Genomic DNA, 16910 nt, shown 5'->3' on the forward strand with positions numbered 1-16910 from the left:
TATTTGAGGAAAACAAGAAATGCTGGTCATGTGACGATAACATTTTTGGTTAGTAAAATAATATGTTGTAAATTCAAATCAGAGCGTCTTCTGTGTCTGGAATGGATGTATTCTTGAGTGTATAAGGTAATAATAATATAATAATAAGATAACCTTGTTTGAATTGTGAAATGGGTTTGGCTAAATACAATCTTTGACTAAAACTAGACTAGAATGTCATCAGTTTTCGTCGACTAAAACTAGACTTAAATAGTCATGGACAATTCTGACTAAAATAAGACTAAAATGCTCAGACTTTTAGTCGACTGAAACTTGACTAGACTAAAAATAGGATGAACATGACTGAAATGATAAAAACTAAAATGATAGCTTGAGACAAAGACTAGACTGAAAGTAAAACAGGCCGCCAAAAACAACACTACCACCCACCCTTGCATTTCGTAACACATTCACATCTTCTCACAATCGCAGTAATCTCCTTGTTCACTGTTTCACACTGTACCATAACTCAAGAACGTGACATGGTCTCACCATTGATAAATGGCTGCACCTTGGTGATTGGCATGGCCGGGCTGGGTGCAGCTGGAGGTCGGGTTTCTTCAGGTTTCGTAGAAGCGTTGTCCGATTGACAAAAGCTGCCCAGGGGGCTAACGATCAGTGTGTTGGGGGTCTCGTTGTTGGGGAGGTCTTCCTCCGTCACTGACACCACCTCAATCCTGGAGGGGTCTGGTTGTTCAGTCGACTGTGCCTTCAGTTCCTACATGGGGCAAACCAAGAGGGAAATCATCCATTTGGCCCAAACCACTTTTTTCAGCTAAAAACCAATGCAGGCTACCTATTTCAGATGTGTTTGATTAAGGTCCACATGTTGACGTTTAAGTGCAAAGTATTTAAAGTCTACATAAATATACATAGTGACTACCCTTTACTCCCCTCCCACGCCTATAAAACCGACATCTATGGTCTCTGCAGTCTGTGTAGAGAGGAGTATTCGTGAAGTTTTCTGTGAAATTACCTAAGCTAATTACTAATGCTAATAGCCAGCATACACATCTCCCAGCCTTGCATCTAAACTTAAATTCATAAAAGTTAAAACTGTATTTGATCAGGACCGACCTCTACAGCACATACCTAAACATAATCATAATAACAAAGAGCCTGCTGGCAATTAGCATTAGCACTAGCAATTAGCTTAAGCTAAATAAAAGGGCCATCCCCTAAATGGGTAAGACTAAACAACTTAATGTTTCATTCACACACACTTGTCACCATGAAGGAAAACATGTGCATTCCTCTGCGAAGCTTTTGAAGGTTAACCCTCTGAGACCCATTGTGGCGTATACGCTACAAATGATCACGTTGTCGTTAGAGCGTCATAACTCCGTAATGGTTTTCGCTAGAAACATGCGGTTTATTTCCTCTTAAACTAGAGGAACGGGGCTAAACAACGGTACCCTGCTTGTCCATGTGAGCGATTTATTTCTCACAACAAAACAAATGCGTAAAGTTGTAAAGATGTGACTAGATGTGTCCTCGTTTCCGTGGCGCATTTCTCCGTTGTGTGTATGGCTGTGTTCGAAATGCCATACTAACGTCCTACTCGTACTCAATTGTGACGTAAATTTGAGTACGTAGTGCGTTCAGATACAATAGTATGTGAATTTGTGTACGCGAGAAATGCCCGGATGTATACTGCATTGGCAAGAATTTCTGAGTATACAGCGGACCTTGCTAAATCTACTCAACTTCCCCAAAATGCATTGCGGCTCCTCTGACTGCTGAAAAGTTTTGGATAATGGCGGACGACTGCGGTGATTCTGGCGACAGCCCGACACAAACCGCGTACACATGTAAGTATACTGTAACATGATTTTTATGTTTCCAGCTGACTTTTAAATCGTATTGATAATGAACGTTACTTTATTGTTGTTGGCATTGTACGTTAACGTTACGAATCGAAGGTCTGCCAGCCGGCTAGCCTACTGACGGTAATTTACCATAGAGGTTAGCGAGCGTAAGGGGATCGGCAAATGTGCTGTTTTTACCAACGTTAACTAAGAATATAGTGCTTATGTTAAACCGTGGTTATATATTTACTAACGGTGGTAAATAACACGGTGCACCGTTCGTTAAAGGGAGGGATGCAGACACCGGGCGCCTCATTCAGTGGAGGGAACGATGAGGAGAAGTTCACCGGCAGGAGGAAAGCTGCTCTGAGAGGCTTCATTTAAGAAAATGTGGTGTTAAATGTTATAATTCTCATATGCAGGGCTTAACTGCTACTGTTGCATATTTAGCTGCTCAATGATATAAGGTTGAACACCAGCGTATATAGACGGGAGATGTCCTGCTCTCCTGAGATGTCTACCTGAAACGTTCTGTTGAACAGCAAGAAATCATCAATGAGCTGTAACACTTTTCTACGTGCTGTTCTTCATATAGGCTGTTTATTGAAGAACATTAGATGGAGGGAAGGTGGAGCCAGATGGACAAAGAAGAAGTGGGAGAACATGAAGCAGAAATACAAGGTGAGTTGGAAGCAGTTTAAAGTATTGAACTCTACAGCATAAAAGAAACCAGATGAAGTTGTCTTTCTTATTAATAATCAGGCAAAGTCAGTGCTGGATAATATCTACAATGTGTTCAAACATCAGAGTCCATTAAGTTGGTCCCATGTGGAACAGTATTACAGTACATATTATAATATATGACTAGTGGTGAATAGTTGATCTAAACAATGATTATGAGAAGTGTTGTTAGTATGAACTGAAGGTGTCAGCACTGAGGGAGGAGAGGTCACTGCTGCACACTGGAAGTGTTTGTTGTCATGGATGAGGTGACGGAGCAAAGACCTGCTATTACCCCACTACACCCCATCTCCTCAGCCATGATGCCAACCACTGCAGCAGGGTCTCTCCTCCAGAGCAGGAGGGAAATAGACCTGCAGGCCTAAAACATGAGTCAACAATCATATATATATATTCAGATATTTATTATTTAGATTTGTACACAACCTAATAATCGTAAAACATTAAACAGGAAACATTTGTCTGTAAGAACTACTGTGTGGTATTACTTATAAACTGCACTACTGATAAACACAAATAAAACCTCAACAATAATCATGTTCCTGCAACACAGGGATCTGGACATTTGGAGCAGACACTGCAGCTACGAGCCTCTGAGGATGTCCCAGGACTGCTGGAGTGGCTCGTTGACTTCGTCGCTGTCACCCCCATCACCACCGTGGAACTATGGACATGGAACCCATCTGTTCTGTTAGTAAGCAGTGGACGAGGTTCTCCGTGGAACGCCTTGAAAGACAGAAGTCCTTCCTTAAATCCCCTTCCCGAAGTAGAGGCCCATCGGGGGAACATGAGGATTGACCTGCAATACGGCCGTCTGGCACCAACCTGTAACAGAAAACATCAGATGTTACATTTATTCAGAATGTTTTCCTATTCATTTGTTGATGAACTACTTATTCCTTCTTATCATACACGTATTGCAATTACGTTACGATTATTTGTCTAATAAATTATTCACTAATATCCCACTTGCTTGTACTTGTTTTTTTATCACACCAAACTCATACATGGTATTATTAAAACCACTTATATTAGCCTACATGTAGCCTACATTTGTTTATGCATGCATATGCACATCTATTGGTAATCAAATAATAAAGGAACGTATTTAAACCAGATAAGTGATATTACTTACTTCAGAGGGAAATCCAAATAACATGTACTCCGACGGGCCGATTGCCTGCGTCGTCTCCGCGGTGAAGATGCTGGTGTTCCGTGGTCAGAGGTATAATACGATCTATGAACGGACGATTAATGATCGATAAAAGCTGCTTAACAGTCGCGATCGATGGCGAGTGAAGGCAGCTACTCAGATAAGAGGAAGAAAGAGGGAAAGCGTGGGAGCGCGCATATATAATAAACTGTAGAAAACATTTGACAGTTGTAATTTGACTTAAAATATATTTAGAAATATTAAATTAACTGTAATAATCATGCTTTATATTTTGATAAGTAATTAATATTAAACGGGAGCTAGAACCGCTAACGTAATCGTTTCGGTTACGTGAGAGAAGATGAGGACGAGATGTCAATAAAGTTAAAAAAAGCAAAAAAATGTAGTATGAGATGTGTATACTTCGGTGTGAACAGTCTGAGGGTAACAGCATACTCAAACGTTCATTTAGTAGGCAGTATGCAGTACATACACGTTGAGTATGTAGTAGGCAGTACGTTAGTATGGCATTTCGAACACAGCCTATGTATATCGATCATTATTTTCATTTCGAACACAGCCTATGTATATCGATCATTATTTTCATCCGCCATCTTGCTAGTGACGTATAGAGTCACGTTTATGCATCGGACATTCGTATTGGCTCCCGTAGTGGCTTTTACAGCCAATCGGAAAGCCTGATTTACGCTTGGCCGTGAGTTGTTGTGTTTGCCCAAACGAGAGACACGGAGGAGGTCAAAGCAGAGAAAAGAACGGTCAAAAAGTTACTGTAGTGAAAGAGAACGTTAAATACATAATTTTCACAGAAGAAGAACACTTTATACACACATATTTAGGGCAGGGAGAGGAAAGGAGAATTGCTGGCAAAAAAAACGCCCATGGACACTACTCAAAAGAATATCCATATTTCATAGACAAAAGTTGGAAGCTTCAAATAACTTCTAGCATAATCCAAACAAGTGTGTGCAACTTTCTACGTTGAGCTTTTCTTTCGTTATAATGGTTTGCAGTGCTTTTTTTAATAAAATGTGTAAAAATTTAAGGTGCGTTTTTATTTATTTTTAATTTATAGGCTAAAATCCCCTATTATAGTGTATATAAGTATTTATTGAGTGATACACACAGTTAGCTGAGGTTGTGCTGATTCTGGGGATGTGTATAACTTGATGATACTCTAAAAAATGACAATTTTATAGGCAATACACAAAAGTATGACAAGACGGAAAGTTCTCTATGTGGGTCTAATCAAGCCGGAGCGAAGTTGATTTTCATACAGCACTAAACTGTAAACTTATTTAAACCAATGGTTGTGCCAGGATTTGGGTAAAAAAGAATATATGTGATCAGCAGATAATTAGTCAGTAACAATCATTAGCCAGGTTTTGTAAGGTTGTGATGACGTAATGTGGCGTGTCTCTCCTCCTGCACATGCATGCACAAATTCACGTCATTTGCTTATTTGATGTGATTCACCCTCTACACGTATTTGTGTTGTGCTTGGCTGTTGTATGTTTATGATTCTGTGTACCTGCCTGAAGGCAAACAGCTGCGACAAAAGGACATGTGACCCGCCTCCAGTTCGTGATTGACCAATAAGACTTCCAAGGACAAATAGGAGGAGTTGTGAACACTCATCAAGGGTACGCTTGGAGGCTGACACGCTGAAATGCTGGGCACGCTGGAATGCTAGACACGCTGGGGACGCTGAACTGATCGGGAGAACGGAAGCGGTAGAAGAGCAGGCCTACGGCCTTGGATACAGTATACTCGACGGTTACGCCAATAGGGAGAACTGTAGCAGAGGAGAGAAGCAGACGTATTTGCATAGAGACGTGAGACGAGGAGACGGCTGCACCAAGTCTAGACGGAGCGAGGTCCGTGAGACGGGGATCGTGTCGGGCAGTGGACGTGTGGAAGGAGACGTCTATGAAGACTCAGCAAGGAATGCAGAGTTTGGTACGATGCTCAACAAACAGATAAGTGGAGGAAAGCAAACCAAACTGTCCTGAGCGGTGTGTGTGTATGCTCGTGTTGGTGGTACTCAGCATTTACGGCCCCGCGTTCGCTTTCCTATTTCTTCTAGCGACCGTGGGAGGAAGACAGATGGACGGAGTGCCGAGCTACGCTAGTGGAAACGACAGCCGAGTCTTCGGATCCCCCGTTTCCTATCGAAGGACTGAAAGACTTCTTATCCAATTTTTCTATGGAGTAATGGCAAGATAGGGCTTTTAGGTTGCAGTGTGATCTCTTTTAGATCTATTTCAAGCCCTTTATGATTGCTGTGATATATAAATGGTAAATGGCCTCATTTATATAGCGCTTTTGTCCAAAGCAGGGCGACAACCAGCTCGTCAGGAGCAATTAGGGTGAGGTATCTTGCTCAGGGACACCAGGCACTCAGCTAGGAGGTGCCGGGGATCAAACCGGCAATCTTGCGGTTGCCAGCCAACCTGCTCTATCTCCTGAGCTAAACCCCACATATATTTCTGTGCTATATTTAATAAATAATTAACTTAAAGGTACAATGTGTAAGAAATGTAAAGCAACTGGCCATAAAATCATCCTAATATGTCATAGAGACTCAGGAATAATGATCATATAACATACTGAACTCACCAACAACAACAGTACAGCCAAAATATTCGCATTTAAAAAAATCTTTTGCGGACCGCAAATCATGTTTATGTTTTGAAAACATGTTTTGGCATGTGGCACCACCAACTGGCGTCTACAAATCATTGCAGTCAGTAGAGTCTCAGCTGCCGAGCAACCACGGGTTGCCAGTTTCGACTGAGCTACAATGGCGGAGGCAACGAAACCCAAAAGAGCTCGTTATGATTCGCAAAAACACCAAGATAAAAACCGAGGCAATGCGAGGGTCTATATAGGGGATGCATTTGAACGGTGGAGACAGTTGAAAGCTGAGGGGAATTTGAAATCGGATGCAGAATTGGCTACACTTCTCCTAGACAGGTAAGTTGAGCTTGGCTAACTAAGTTAGCATCATAGCTTGACGGGGATGGACATTTCGAATACTTTGAACTGTCGAGTAACAACGTTATTCATTTCGATCATAGAAACAAACGTTAGCAGCATAGACGTTGGAACTAGGGGTGCGGGGGGTGCGGCCGCACCCCCTCCCATCCGCCCCCCATCAGCCTCCCCGCGGCATCCGAGCGCTCTTTCCCAGCCTTGCGCAGGTTGAAAACCTGGCTGCGCAACACTAGGAAGCAGGAAAGACTAATGCATTACACTTATTATAACTCTACACTATGTTAATTAATCGCTGTTGTTAGTTGTTGTTGTGAGCTGGACACCGACTCACGGAGCGGCTCCCGGTCGGTCAGAGCGCAGACCCCGGAAGTCACTGAGGATCAACAGCTGAGTGGCGGTGGCGAAGAGGCGGAGGCTCCGCTTTTATGTCAGCGTCATAACGCTTTTGGTGCGTGTTAAAAACAGTGGGTTTACTTCAAAACGCGAGCGTCAGACGCTGTCAGAGCGTTTATGAACAGTGTTTCAGAGCCCCCCCTAAATGTCTCAAAGTAGGCTTACAGGTAATTTCGCGGCATAACACAGCGCCTTCCGGGTAAAAAAGACGTACGGCAAAATCTGGAATGATTTCTTTTATTTTGAAGCGAAAAACGGGAAACGACTCATTTTGCGATTGTTGACTTCAAAACGAAAGTCAGATGGCCGCAACGTACACGGACCGTTTATCCACTTAATCATTGTGTGCGTCTCTTCCCCGACCGCCATCCAGCTTGCTGACGGAGGATACGCCAACAGCTCTGGCAACCTTGAGTCTGGAGGGGAGGGGGTGGAGGGGGAGGCGGATACGACTCGCCGCAGTGTTTTGAATTTGAGTGTTGTACCGTTTTTGGCCACATTCTTACATATGGTTTTTAACTCATGCTGGTCTGTTCTTAAGCGGTGGTGAATCCGTAAGTCTGGTGTTTTATTTAACTTTGTTAAAGAAAAGAACCTGGGGTCGAGGAGGCGTTGGTCAGCGCACTCGTGCGTTCGGTCTCAGGTCCTGGGGGCTCACACTTTATTGATGACTTCTAAAGCATTTGATAGAGTAAATCACAGGAAACTCTTTGGGAAACTAACGTATAGGGTAGTGCCTGGGTATATTGTGAGGGTTCCGGACTACTGGTATGGTCACCAGAAGATGTAGATCAAATTGGGAGGCAGTATATCGGCCCCCTTTGGAGTTTGCAATGGTGTAAAGCAGGGAGGAATCTTGTCCCCAATTTGATTTCATTTGTATAGGATGAATTGTCTACGAAACTGAGAGCCTGTAGCACTGGGTGTGTGATTGGCGGAGGAATCTGGGAATGGTATAATTTTGGCACTGTCAAATCCCACTGTGAGCTGTTCCCGTGATGTCCCCAGGCTGAGGATGCACTGGCTCAATTGCATGTACACAGATTTTTTATATTTGTCGTATTGTGTTTGTCCTGTCCTATGTGTGTTTTTTTATGGACTTGAGTCCGGTAATAAATTTAAGATTCAGGGCGATGGACTTCCGGTTTGGCTGCGATGGAGTAGACGCGTGTCGAGTCTCGCTCCCGCAACTATTGTCAATTTAACGTTTCAAGACCCCGAAAGTCACAACAAAGGGTAATATTCATCTCTTTTGACGGACATATCCCCGAAATATGTCGACGTACGCGACCAGACATAACGTAAAAGAGCAGGGTGCCAAGGTCAGTCCCGCACACGAGGCAAGTGATGAGTTTAGCATGGCAGCCATTGCTAACCTTTTGGAAGAACACCGCAAAGCCCTCTCCGCTGATTTCAAAGCCTCCATTTCAACACTCGAAACAAAGCTGGACCACGTCCACACCACAGTGTCTGACCACGCTCAGAAGATAGTCTCTCTCGAGGTAAATGCTACTCTACAAGACGAGCGCCTGTTGACAGTGGAGGCATCCTGTGCTATGCTAACGGAGAGCAATGCTAAGCTGTTAGCTAAAGTCAGCGACCTGGAGTCCCGGAGCCGGCGGAACAATATCAGAGTGGTCGGCGTACCTGAGTCAGTGGAGGGACCGCGACCCACAGCCTTCTTTGCAGACCTGCTCATGGAAGTTTTTGGCGAAGGCGTCCTGGATTCACCGCCGGAATGTGACCGAGCTCATCGTACGCTATCCGAGAAACCGAAGCCGGGGCAGAGAGCACGGCCTGTCATTATCAGGCTGCACAGGTACCAGGTGAAGGAGAGGATCATACGTGAAGCCCGAACCAGGAGAGGCAAGCTGCAGTACAGAGGCTCTCCCATCTCCATTTACGAGGACTACGCGCCGGAGGTTGTGGAACAACGCCAGAAGTACAAGGAGGTGATGTCGGAGCTCTACAACATGGGCTTCAAACCTGCATTGCTATTCCCTGCCAGGCTTGTCATCGTGATGAAAGATGGGGAGAGGAAGAGGTTTTCTTCGGTCTCCGAGGCTAGAGGCTTCATAACATCCATCCGCACGGAGGACACCTGACGATCATGAGCGACTGCTACAGTAAGCCCACCATGATGAGCCACTGTTATGCTTACTGGATAACCGTGAGTTAGTATGATGCCAACTATATAACTGTCTTCACCAGCCCCGGACGGGCCTGGAGTTAATTCTCAGACTGCATCATTAGTAGTCACGGACCACGGTCCCGACGGACTGCTGGTGTTTTGAGTCTGGAACATAGCACTTGATATGTTTATTAATGTTTTTCTCTGTGACTTATGGGGTCAATTATTGTTAATGCAAGGGAAGAGACCCCGGAAGCTTAGTTTAGTTGTTAGCTGTGAGCTGGAGAGCTCGGATGTTGTTCCTTATTGTGGGTGTAGCCCTCAGGTGGTCACAAATGTTATCACTGTTTTGTCTTTATTTTTTGTTCCCCCCCCCCCCCCCCCCCCCTTTTTTTTTTTTCTCTCTCTCCTTTTTTTTCTCTCCTTTTCAACGCCTCCCCATTCTCTCTCCCTTCATTACTGTACAGAATACAGGTCATGCAATGTCAATCTAACTTGTTACTGTCGGCTCTATGGCTAATGCTGTGAAGACAGATAACGGAGTGCGTCTGATTTCCTGGAATACTAAGGGCATGAACAATGCGATTAAAATTAGTAAGATCCTGACACAGTTACAACACCTTAAAGGGGACGTGATATTTTTGCAAGAGACACATCTCAAAACATCTGACACCCCACGTATTAAGAGGGCGTGGATGAGCCACTTATTCCATTCAAAATTTACGGATAAAGTTAGAGGGGCAGCCATTATTATTCATAAAAGGGTCTTGTTCGAGCCAACAAATGTAATTCTAGACACTGACGGCCGCTATGTCATAGTTTCGGGCACGCTTCAGAATATACCTGTGGTCTTAGTTTCAGTTTATGCGCCAACCTGGGACGATGACCATTTTTTACGAGGCTCTTTGCAAAAATTCCAAACGCTGATAGTCACCGCATTATTATGGGTGGGGACTTTAATCTGGTGCAGGATGTGACTCTCGACAGATCTTCCCCTACACAAACCACACTATCCAAATCAGCGAATGTAGTAAAAACGTATGTATCACAGTTGGGAATCTCTGATCCTTGGAGGTTTAAAACCCCTATGGTAGAGCTTTTTCTTTTTTTCCCCATGTACACCACACGTTCTCCCGAATAGATTTCTTCCTGCTTGATAATAATCTCCTGGACGCCGTGAATGTATGTGAGTATCACCCAATAACCATCTCCGACCATGCTCCCACCACAGTTGACATTAGTTTTCCACGAGATACAACTCCACGCTCACGATGGAGGTTCAGCTCGCACTTGTTGTCAGATAATACATTCAAAGATTTTGTTGCGACTCAAATTCGTTCTAACATAGAGTTTAATGACACCCCTGATGTCAGCAGTAACATTCTGTGGGAAGCGCTTAAAGCTACTATTCGTGGACAGGTGATATCTTATATTTCCCAAATGAGAAGGGCTGAGCAGGCTAGGCTGGTGGAAATTGCAGAGGAACTTTTAAAGCTTGATGGAACCTACTCCACCTCCCCATCCCCCACCCTCTATAAGAAACGGTTACTGCTACATTCGGGAACATGACCTGTTAATGACACGCGTAGTGGAGAGACAGCTGCGACAATCGAAACAAAACTTTTTTGAGCAGGGAGATAAGGCGGGAGGATTATTGGCACAGCAGGCCCGCGCAGCTAGCGCTTCTAGATTGATTTCTCAAATTAAGCAACCTGATGGTAGCCTCGCTTCTGATCCGGCAGTTATCAATAAGTGTTTTTCTGATTTCTATACCACACTGTATACTTCTGAATGCAACCCAATTACTGCAGCGACCCCCAATCCTTTAGACCGGTTAACATATCCTCAAATTGAAGTAAATATCGCCAGAGAATTGGCAGACCCATCTCTTTGTTGGAGGTGCACGAAGCAATCAATTCTATGCAAAACAGGAAATCTCCCGGTCCCGACGGTTTTACAGTCGAGTTCTTTAAGGCGTACTCGATGTTACTAGCCCCCATCCTGGTGAGAATGTTCAATGATTCCTTTACTGAAGGCAGACTGCCAACGACCCTGTATGAGGCATCTATTTCACTGCTTCTGAAGAAAGATAGAGATCCTACCTCCTGTGGTAGCTATAGACCTGTCTCACTTTTAAACATAGATTATAAGATTCTGGCCAAGGTTCTCGCCCTCCGCCTCCAAAGTGTGATGTCATCAATAATCTCCTTAGACCAGACAGGCTTCACATTGGGGAGACATCCATTCTTTAACACCAGAAGGCTATTGAACATTATATACTCACCCGCGTCAAACACTCCTGAAATTGTAGTGGCGCTTGATGCAGAGAAAGCTTTTGACCGGGTGGAGTGGGGATTTCTATTTTTTATTTTAGAGAAATTTGGCTTTGATTCTAATTTTATTTCTTGGGTTAAACTTCTGTATGCCATTCCCCCTCGGCTTCTGTAAATACTAACGGCGTCCATTCAGCATACTTCCCTCTCAAACGTGGGACCCGGCAGGGATGTCCGCTTTCACCTTTGTTGTTCAATATAGCCATCGAGCCACTAGCCATCTGGCTTAGAAACCAGAATGAGTTTGAAGGCATTTCTCGTTTCGGTCTAGTTCACAAACTCTCTTTATATGCTGATGACCTTCTCTTATTTATTTCAAACCCCACATCCTCCCTCCCCCCAATTTTGTCAACTCTGGATCAGTTTGGGCACCTATCAGGGTATAAATTAAACATTCAGAAAAGCAAGCTATTTTTTGTTAATAATTTGGCGAGATCTCTCCCACAATCCGTGTTTCCTTTCAAAATAGCTGAAGAGGGATTCAAGTATTTGGGGGTGTTTATTACCAGCTCCTTCAGGGAACTCTTTCAGAAGAATTTTCAGCCCTTATTAGATAAATGCAAGTCGGACTTGTCCAGATGGGCTGCCCTCCCCCTGTCTCTTGCAGGCCGAGTTAATCTCATTAAGATGGTAGTTCTTCCGAAATTTTTGTATCTTTTTTCAACACATTCCAATTTGTCTTAATAAATCCTTTTTTGTTAATCTCGACCAACAATTTAATACCTTTATTTGGCATAATAAACCAGCCCGTATTAAGAAAAACATTCTTCAACTTCCTAAACCTGAAGGTGGGCTAGCGTTGCCAAATTTTCGCCACTATTTTTGGGCCTGCAACATTAATAAACTTATATATTGGCTCCATGGTGAAGGTGCAGACACCTGTCCACCCTGGGCTCACACTGAGATCTCATCTTCTTCTTGCTCTCTACATTCTACGATATGTTCACAGCTCCCCATAAGTGCCCATAATGTCTCACCTAATCCGGTCGTCACCAATACAATTAAAATTTGGATCCAGTTCAGAAAGCAGCACGGTTTCCACAGGGCTTCGATTCTTTCCCCGGTTTTGAATAATTATGCATTTCTCCCTTCCCGCTCTGACCCTACATTCCGCATATGGTCGGATAAGGGCCTCAGAACACTTAAGGACCTGTATGAAGAAGGTGTTTTCACGTCTTTTGCATCTATGTCAGATAGATACAACCTGCCTAATAGCCATTTTTTTCGGTATCTTCAAATGAGACACTTTATCCAAAAGCAGTTCCCACATTTCCCAAACCGCCCCCCTGAAGCTGAAATAGACCAACTGCTGTCTCTCGACCTGCAACAAAAGCGACGGATATCTGTCATTTATAATAAGATTGCACTTCTGAGCCCGGACCCCACTATATCGCCTAAAAACGTATGGGAAAAGGATTTGGGGGTAGACATTACTGATGTCCAGTGGAGAGACATTTTAAAACTAATCCATTCTTCGTCGATTTGTGCCAGGCACGGTCTATTACAGTGGAAGGTGCTTCACAGAGCCCATTTCACTAACGCTAAATTGGCAAAGATATATCCAAGTCACAGTGATGCCTGTAACCGCTGTAAACAGTCCCCAGCCGACCATGTGCACATGTTCTGGTCGTGCCCGAGGTTGAACAACTTTTGGTCCAATATATTCCAAACTCTCAAACAGGCTCTCAACACAAATTTAGAACCAAATCCCCTGACTGCTCTTTTTGGTCTTCCTCTGCCTGAAAATCTCCCTGTTTCTACACAGCGTGTCATGGCCTTTACCACCTTGATAGCCAGGCGTGCCATTCTACTTAAATGGAAGCATGTTTCCCCACCGACTCATAACAGTTGGATACGGGAGATTTTACAATGTCTAAAGTTAGAGAAGTTAAGGTTTTCACAGAAGGGATCTCTGACAGCATTCCATAAAACTTGGGACCCACTGCTGGATTATATTAGTAACAGTCTTAATGTTACTCCTGATGATGCCGAGGACGCTTCTTAACTGTTGGAAAGAGAGAGTACCCCCCCCCCCCCCCCTTTTTTTTTTTTTTTTTTTCTTTTTTTTTTTTCTGTCTTATCTGTACTAAATTTATTTGTGTAATAATTGAGTCGTTTACTGTGATTACATCTGACATGGGTTGTTGGGAGGGATAGTGGGATTCATGTTGGGGTTCTCTTTTTGTCTTGTTCTTTTTTTTTTGTACTTCACTCTAATGCAGACGCTCTAACACAACGTGAAACTGATGTATTGTTCTGTACTGTCTGCAAAAACTCAATAAAGAAATTGGGGAAAAAAAAAAAAAAAAAAGATTCAGGGCCCTAGTTTCGTGGTGTAGCACAGGGTAGCGCAGGGTGGTGAAGCCTGCGCAATGCAAGTTTCGACCAGCGCAGCCTTGCGCATGGTCAGTTTGGCAGTTTGGTGGATCGCCTGCGCCGAGATGGGTGTGGCGGCGCAGCAGGGGGAGGCGTCACAGATTCAGCTTGGCGCCGACTGCCTGCCGGCTCCAACCTGGTCTACTCTCAGCGCAAGGCGAATTACAGCTGGCGGAGTGGCAGTTTGGCTCACCGGCGCACAGTGCGCACACGTCACCAAGACCTCACAGGCAGGTTTCCACAGTTCCAGGCACATTTAAATGCAATAAATAATCACAAAAAAACACTATTTAATGCAACTAATTGAATCAACATGTGAATTTATATCTATATAGATTGTCCCGTCACATCTGACGTCAGATCAAAGGCGGATGGCACGCGTAATGGAGACTCAGCCTGACTGAATTAACACAGCTGAAACTGTGATGCAAACTAACAAGTTTACATCTGAGGAGTGGAGCTTATTTGATTGGTGAAGATCTGAATCGGCTGTGTTAATCCCACTCCACGCCTTCTCTCCTCCTCGTCTCCCACTCACGCCTTCTCTCCTCTCTCTTTCCCACTTGCGGGGGTAGAAGTGACGGGAGGAGTGCCTGCGCCTGACTGCGCCGTGCACTTATAACTAACCAAAACCAATCAATTCAGTCCGCCCACACCCGTCTTCTTCTTCAAGGTCCAATCATCACTTAGTCCCTTCAATAACCATTGCAAACGTCTTGCAATTCCGCAAATCTCAGAGCACAACAATGACAGATCCCTTCTTCATTTCCGAATCCGATTAAGTGGCTACACGATTCTAGTCCCACCATCACTTCGCCTTGTGCTCTCATTGTCTGGTATTTTGCCCGACATCTACTCCAGGAACTCCTTCAGAATCGGAGCGGCCATTTCAGCCTCCTGTAGTGGAATCCCAGAACACTTCATACGTCTCATGGGCCTCTGGTCCTCCCAAACGTACCACAGCTACATCCGTTCAGATCTCAAAGATCCCAGATCCACTCAATCTCTTCTTAAGTAATTGGAGGTTTTGGGGGGTCCGTTGCTGCTCGGGAGCGGCGGCGGATTCTCTACCTTGTCTTCCTTTGTCAATAATAATAAATCATTAAATGCATCTCGTTGACGGTGTGGTCCTTGCTAGTGAATTCAGTATTTTCTTGCATTAAATGGGACACTGAATCCCATGAGCTTCCCAGTAGTCTTATTGTTGAATTATCAGCCATGACTCCAATCGGTATATGTCACAGATCTGACACATACCGATTGGAGTCACGGCTGATAATTCAACAATAAGACTACTGGGAAGCTCATGGGATTATCAGCCATGACTCCAATCGGTATGTGTCAGATCTGTGACATATACCGATTGGAGTCATGGCTGATAATTCAACAATAAGACTCCAATCGGTATATGTCACAGAACTGACACATACCGATTGGAGTCATATTGTTGAATTATCAGCCATGACTCCAATCGGTATATGTCACAGATCTGACACCCAAGGCAACATGTCAATTTCCAGTGTAACAAATCTCTTTAGGACTAAGACAAAAACAAACACAGACTCAAATACAAACAAAACCAAGGAAACACCCCCCCTCCCACTCCACAACCGCCCCCCAAACGGAGTGTCTCCTCTTGAGGAGTTGAACCTCTTACTACGTGACTGATCCAGTGCTCCATATGTAACAGCATATTATAGTTACAAACGTCTAGGAAGAAAATGTATAGAAAACATGTTGAAAAAAGCTAGCTGAGTGTTGTATGACACAACCTGCTGTTACAAACCACAAACAACTGTCATAAACCACAAAATATCCAATCAATCCACAATAATAAAAAAACAAGAATGTTCTGTCTATCAACTAATTGCTTCAGCACTAATTTCATGGACTTGATTGAGTCCACTTACTGTTGGCGGAGTCGATGTGTCAGCAGCGGCAGCAGAGTTGCAGCGGGATCTGCAGAAAAGAGATGAGAAGCAGTGATACATGGAGAGGACAGACGGATGAAAAATGAAAGTAAGGGCAGGAGAGACGATGAAGAAAATAGAGCCAAAAATCAGGAATCCTAAAAAAAAAGGTTTGTCCAACGTACTGATGTCCACAAAGCTTTTCGTCATGGTGTCATTGTCCACACTCAACTGTGCTTTATCTAAGACCATGTCCTCCACAAGTCCTTTTGTGCCCTCTCTCTTTCTCTGTCTCCTTCCTCTCTCTATCTCTTTTTCTGTCCTAATGGCTGCCCTCCTGCCGTGTCTACTCTTTGGTACAGAGAGACACCTGAGCAGGTGAGTGGGGATCAAGTGACCCTACACCTCCCACTCTGTGGGTAGGATTACATACTCGTGTGTCCCCTAAGTGTTCTGGGAGTTGGGTTGGGAGGCGGGTGATGGAGGAGGACGCTGCTGGTCACTGCCTGGACACCGTCCACTGACCTCACTGTCCAGCTGCTTTCTGGCCTCATTTATATAGCGCTTTTGTCCAAAGCACTTTACAGGAATGACTGACATTCACCCATTCACTCACACATTCACACATTCACACATTCACTCACCAGGCACTTAGCTAGGAGGAGCCGGGGATCGAACCGGCGATCTTGCGGTTACCAGCCAACCCGCTCTACCTCCTGAGCTAAACCCCCCACACAATATCTCTTCAAAATAAGACTTGGATGGTTCTGATATTGTGGAACAAGTTGTCCTTAACTCCTGCTGCTATTCCAATATATAAGACTACCTCGACAGTTTTCATAAAGACTTTTTCTTCAGAAGAAAGTAGTTTCCCATGAAAACTGTTCACAGTGTGATGTTTTTATTGAAGGACAAATGCACATACAACACACAATAGCATTGATTCCATTATAAGCAGGGCTGTAGTGGAGGCTAAACGTACGATAGATAGATAAATAGGCTAAGGGGCCT

General features: G+C 44.1%; 1 protein-coding gene and 1 long non-coding RNA gene across 2 annotated transcripts in view; one reads left to right on the forward strand and one right to left on the reverse strand.

Moving 5' to 3' along the window:
* Positions 1–16910, reverse strand: part of tmprss3a (transmembrane serine protease 3a) — a gene marked incomplete at its 5' end in the record, with an annotated part of 145105 nt that overhangs the window by 125555 nt on the left and 2640 nt on the right. The window contains 2 exons of the mRNA XM_084023275.1: positions 532–757; positions 15900–15948. Coding sequence (XP_083879401.1) covers positions 532–757; positions 15900–15948 — 275 coding nt within the window. The remainder of the gene's footprint in view (positions 1–531; positions 758–15899; positions 15949–16910) is intronic.
* On the forward strand, positions 1714–3450 carry LOC311021968. The gene is made up of 3 exons (XR_014598064.1): positions 1714–1850; positions 2443–2528; positions 3142–3450. It is a non-coding gene; the product is annotated as an uncharacterized lncRNA (long non-coding RNA).

Source organism: Eutrigla gurnardus, assembly GCF_963514095.1.
Source record: "Eutrigla gurnardus genome assembly, chromosome: 12".
Lineage (NCBI taxonomy): Eukaryota > Metazoa > Chordata > Actinopteri > Perciformes > Triglidae > Eutrigla > Eutrigla gurnardus.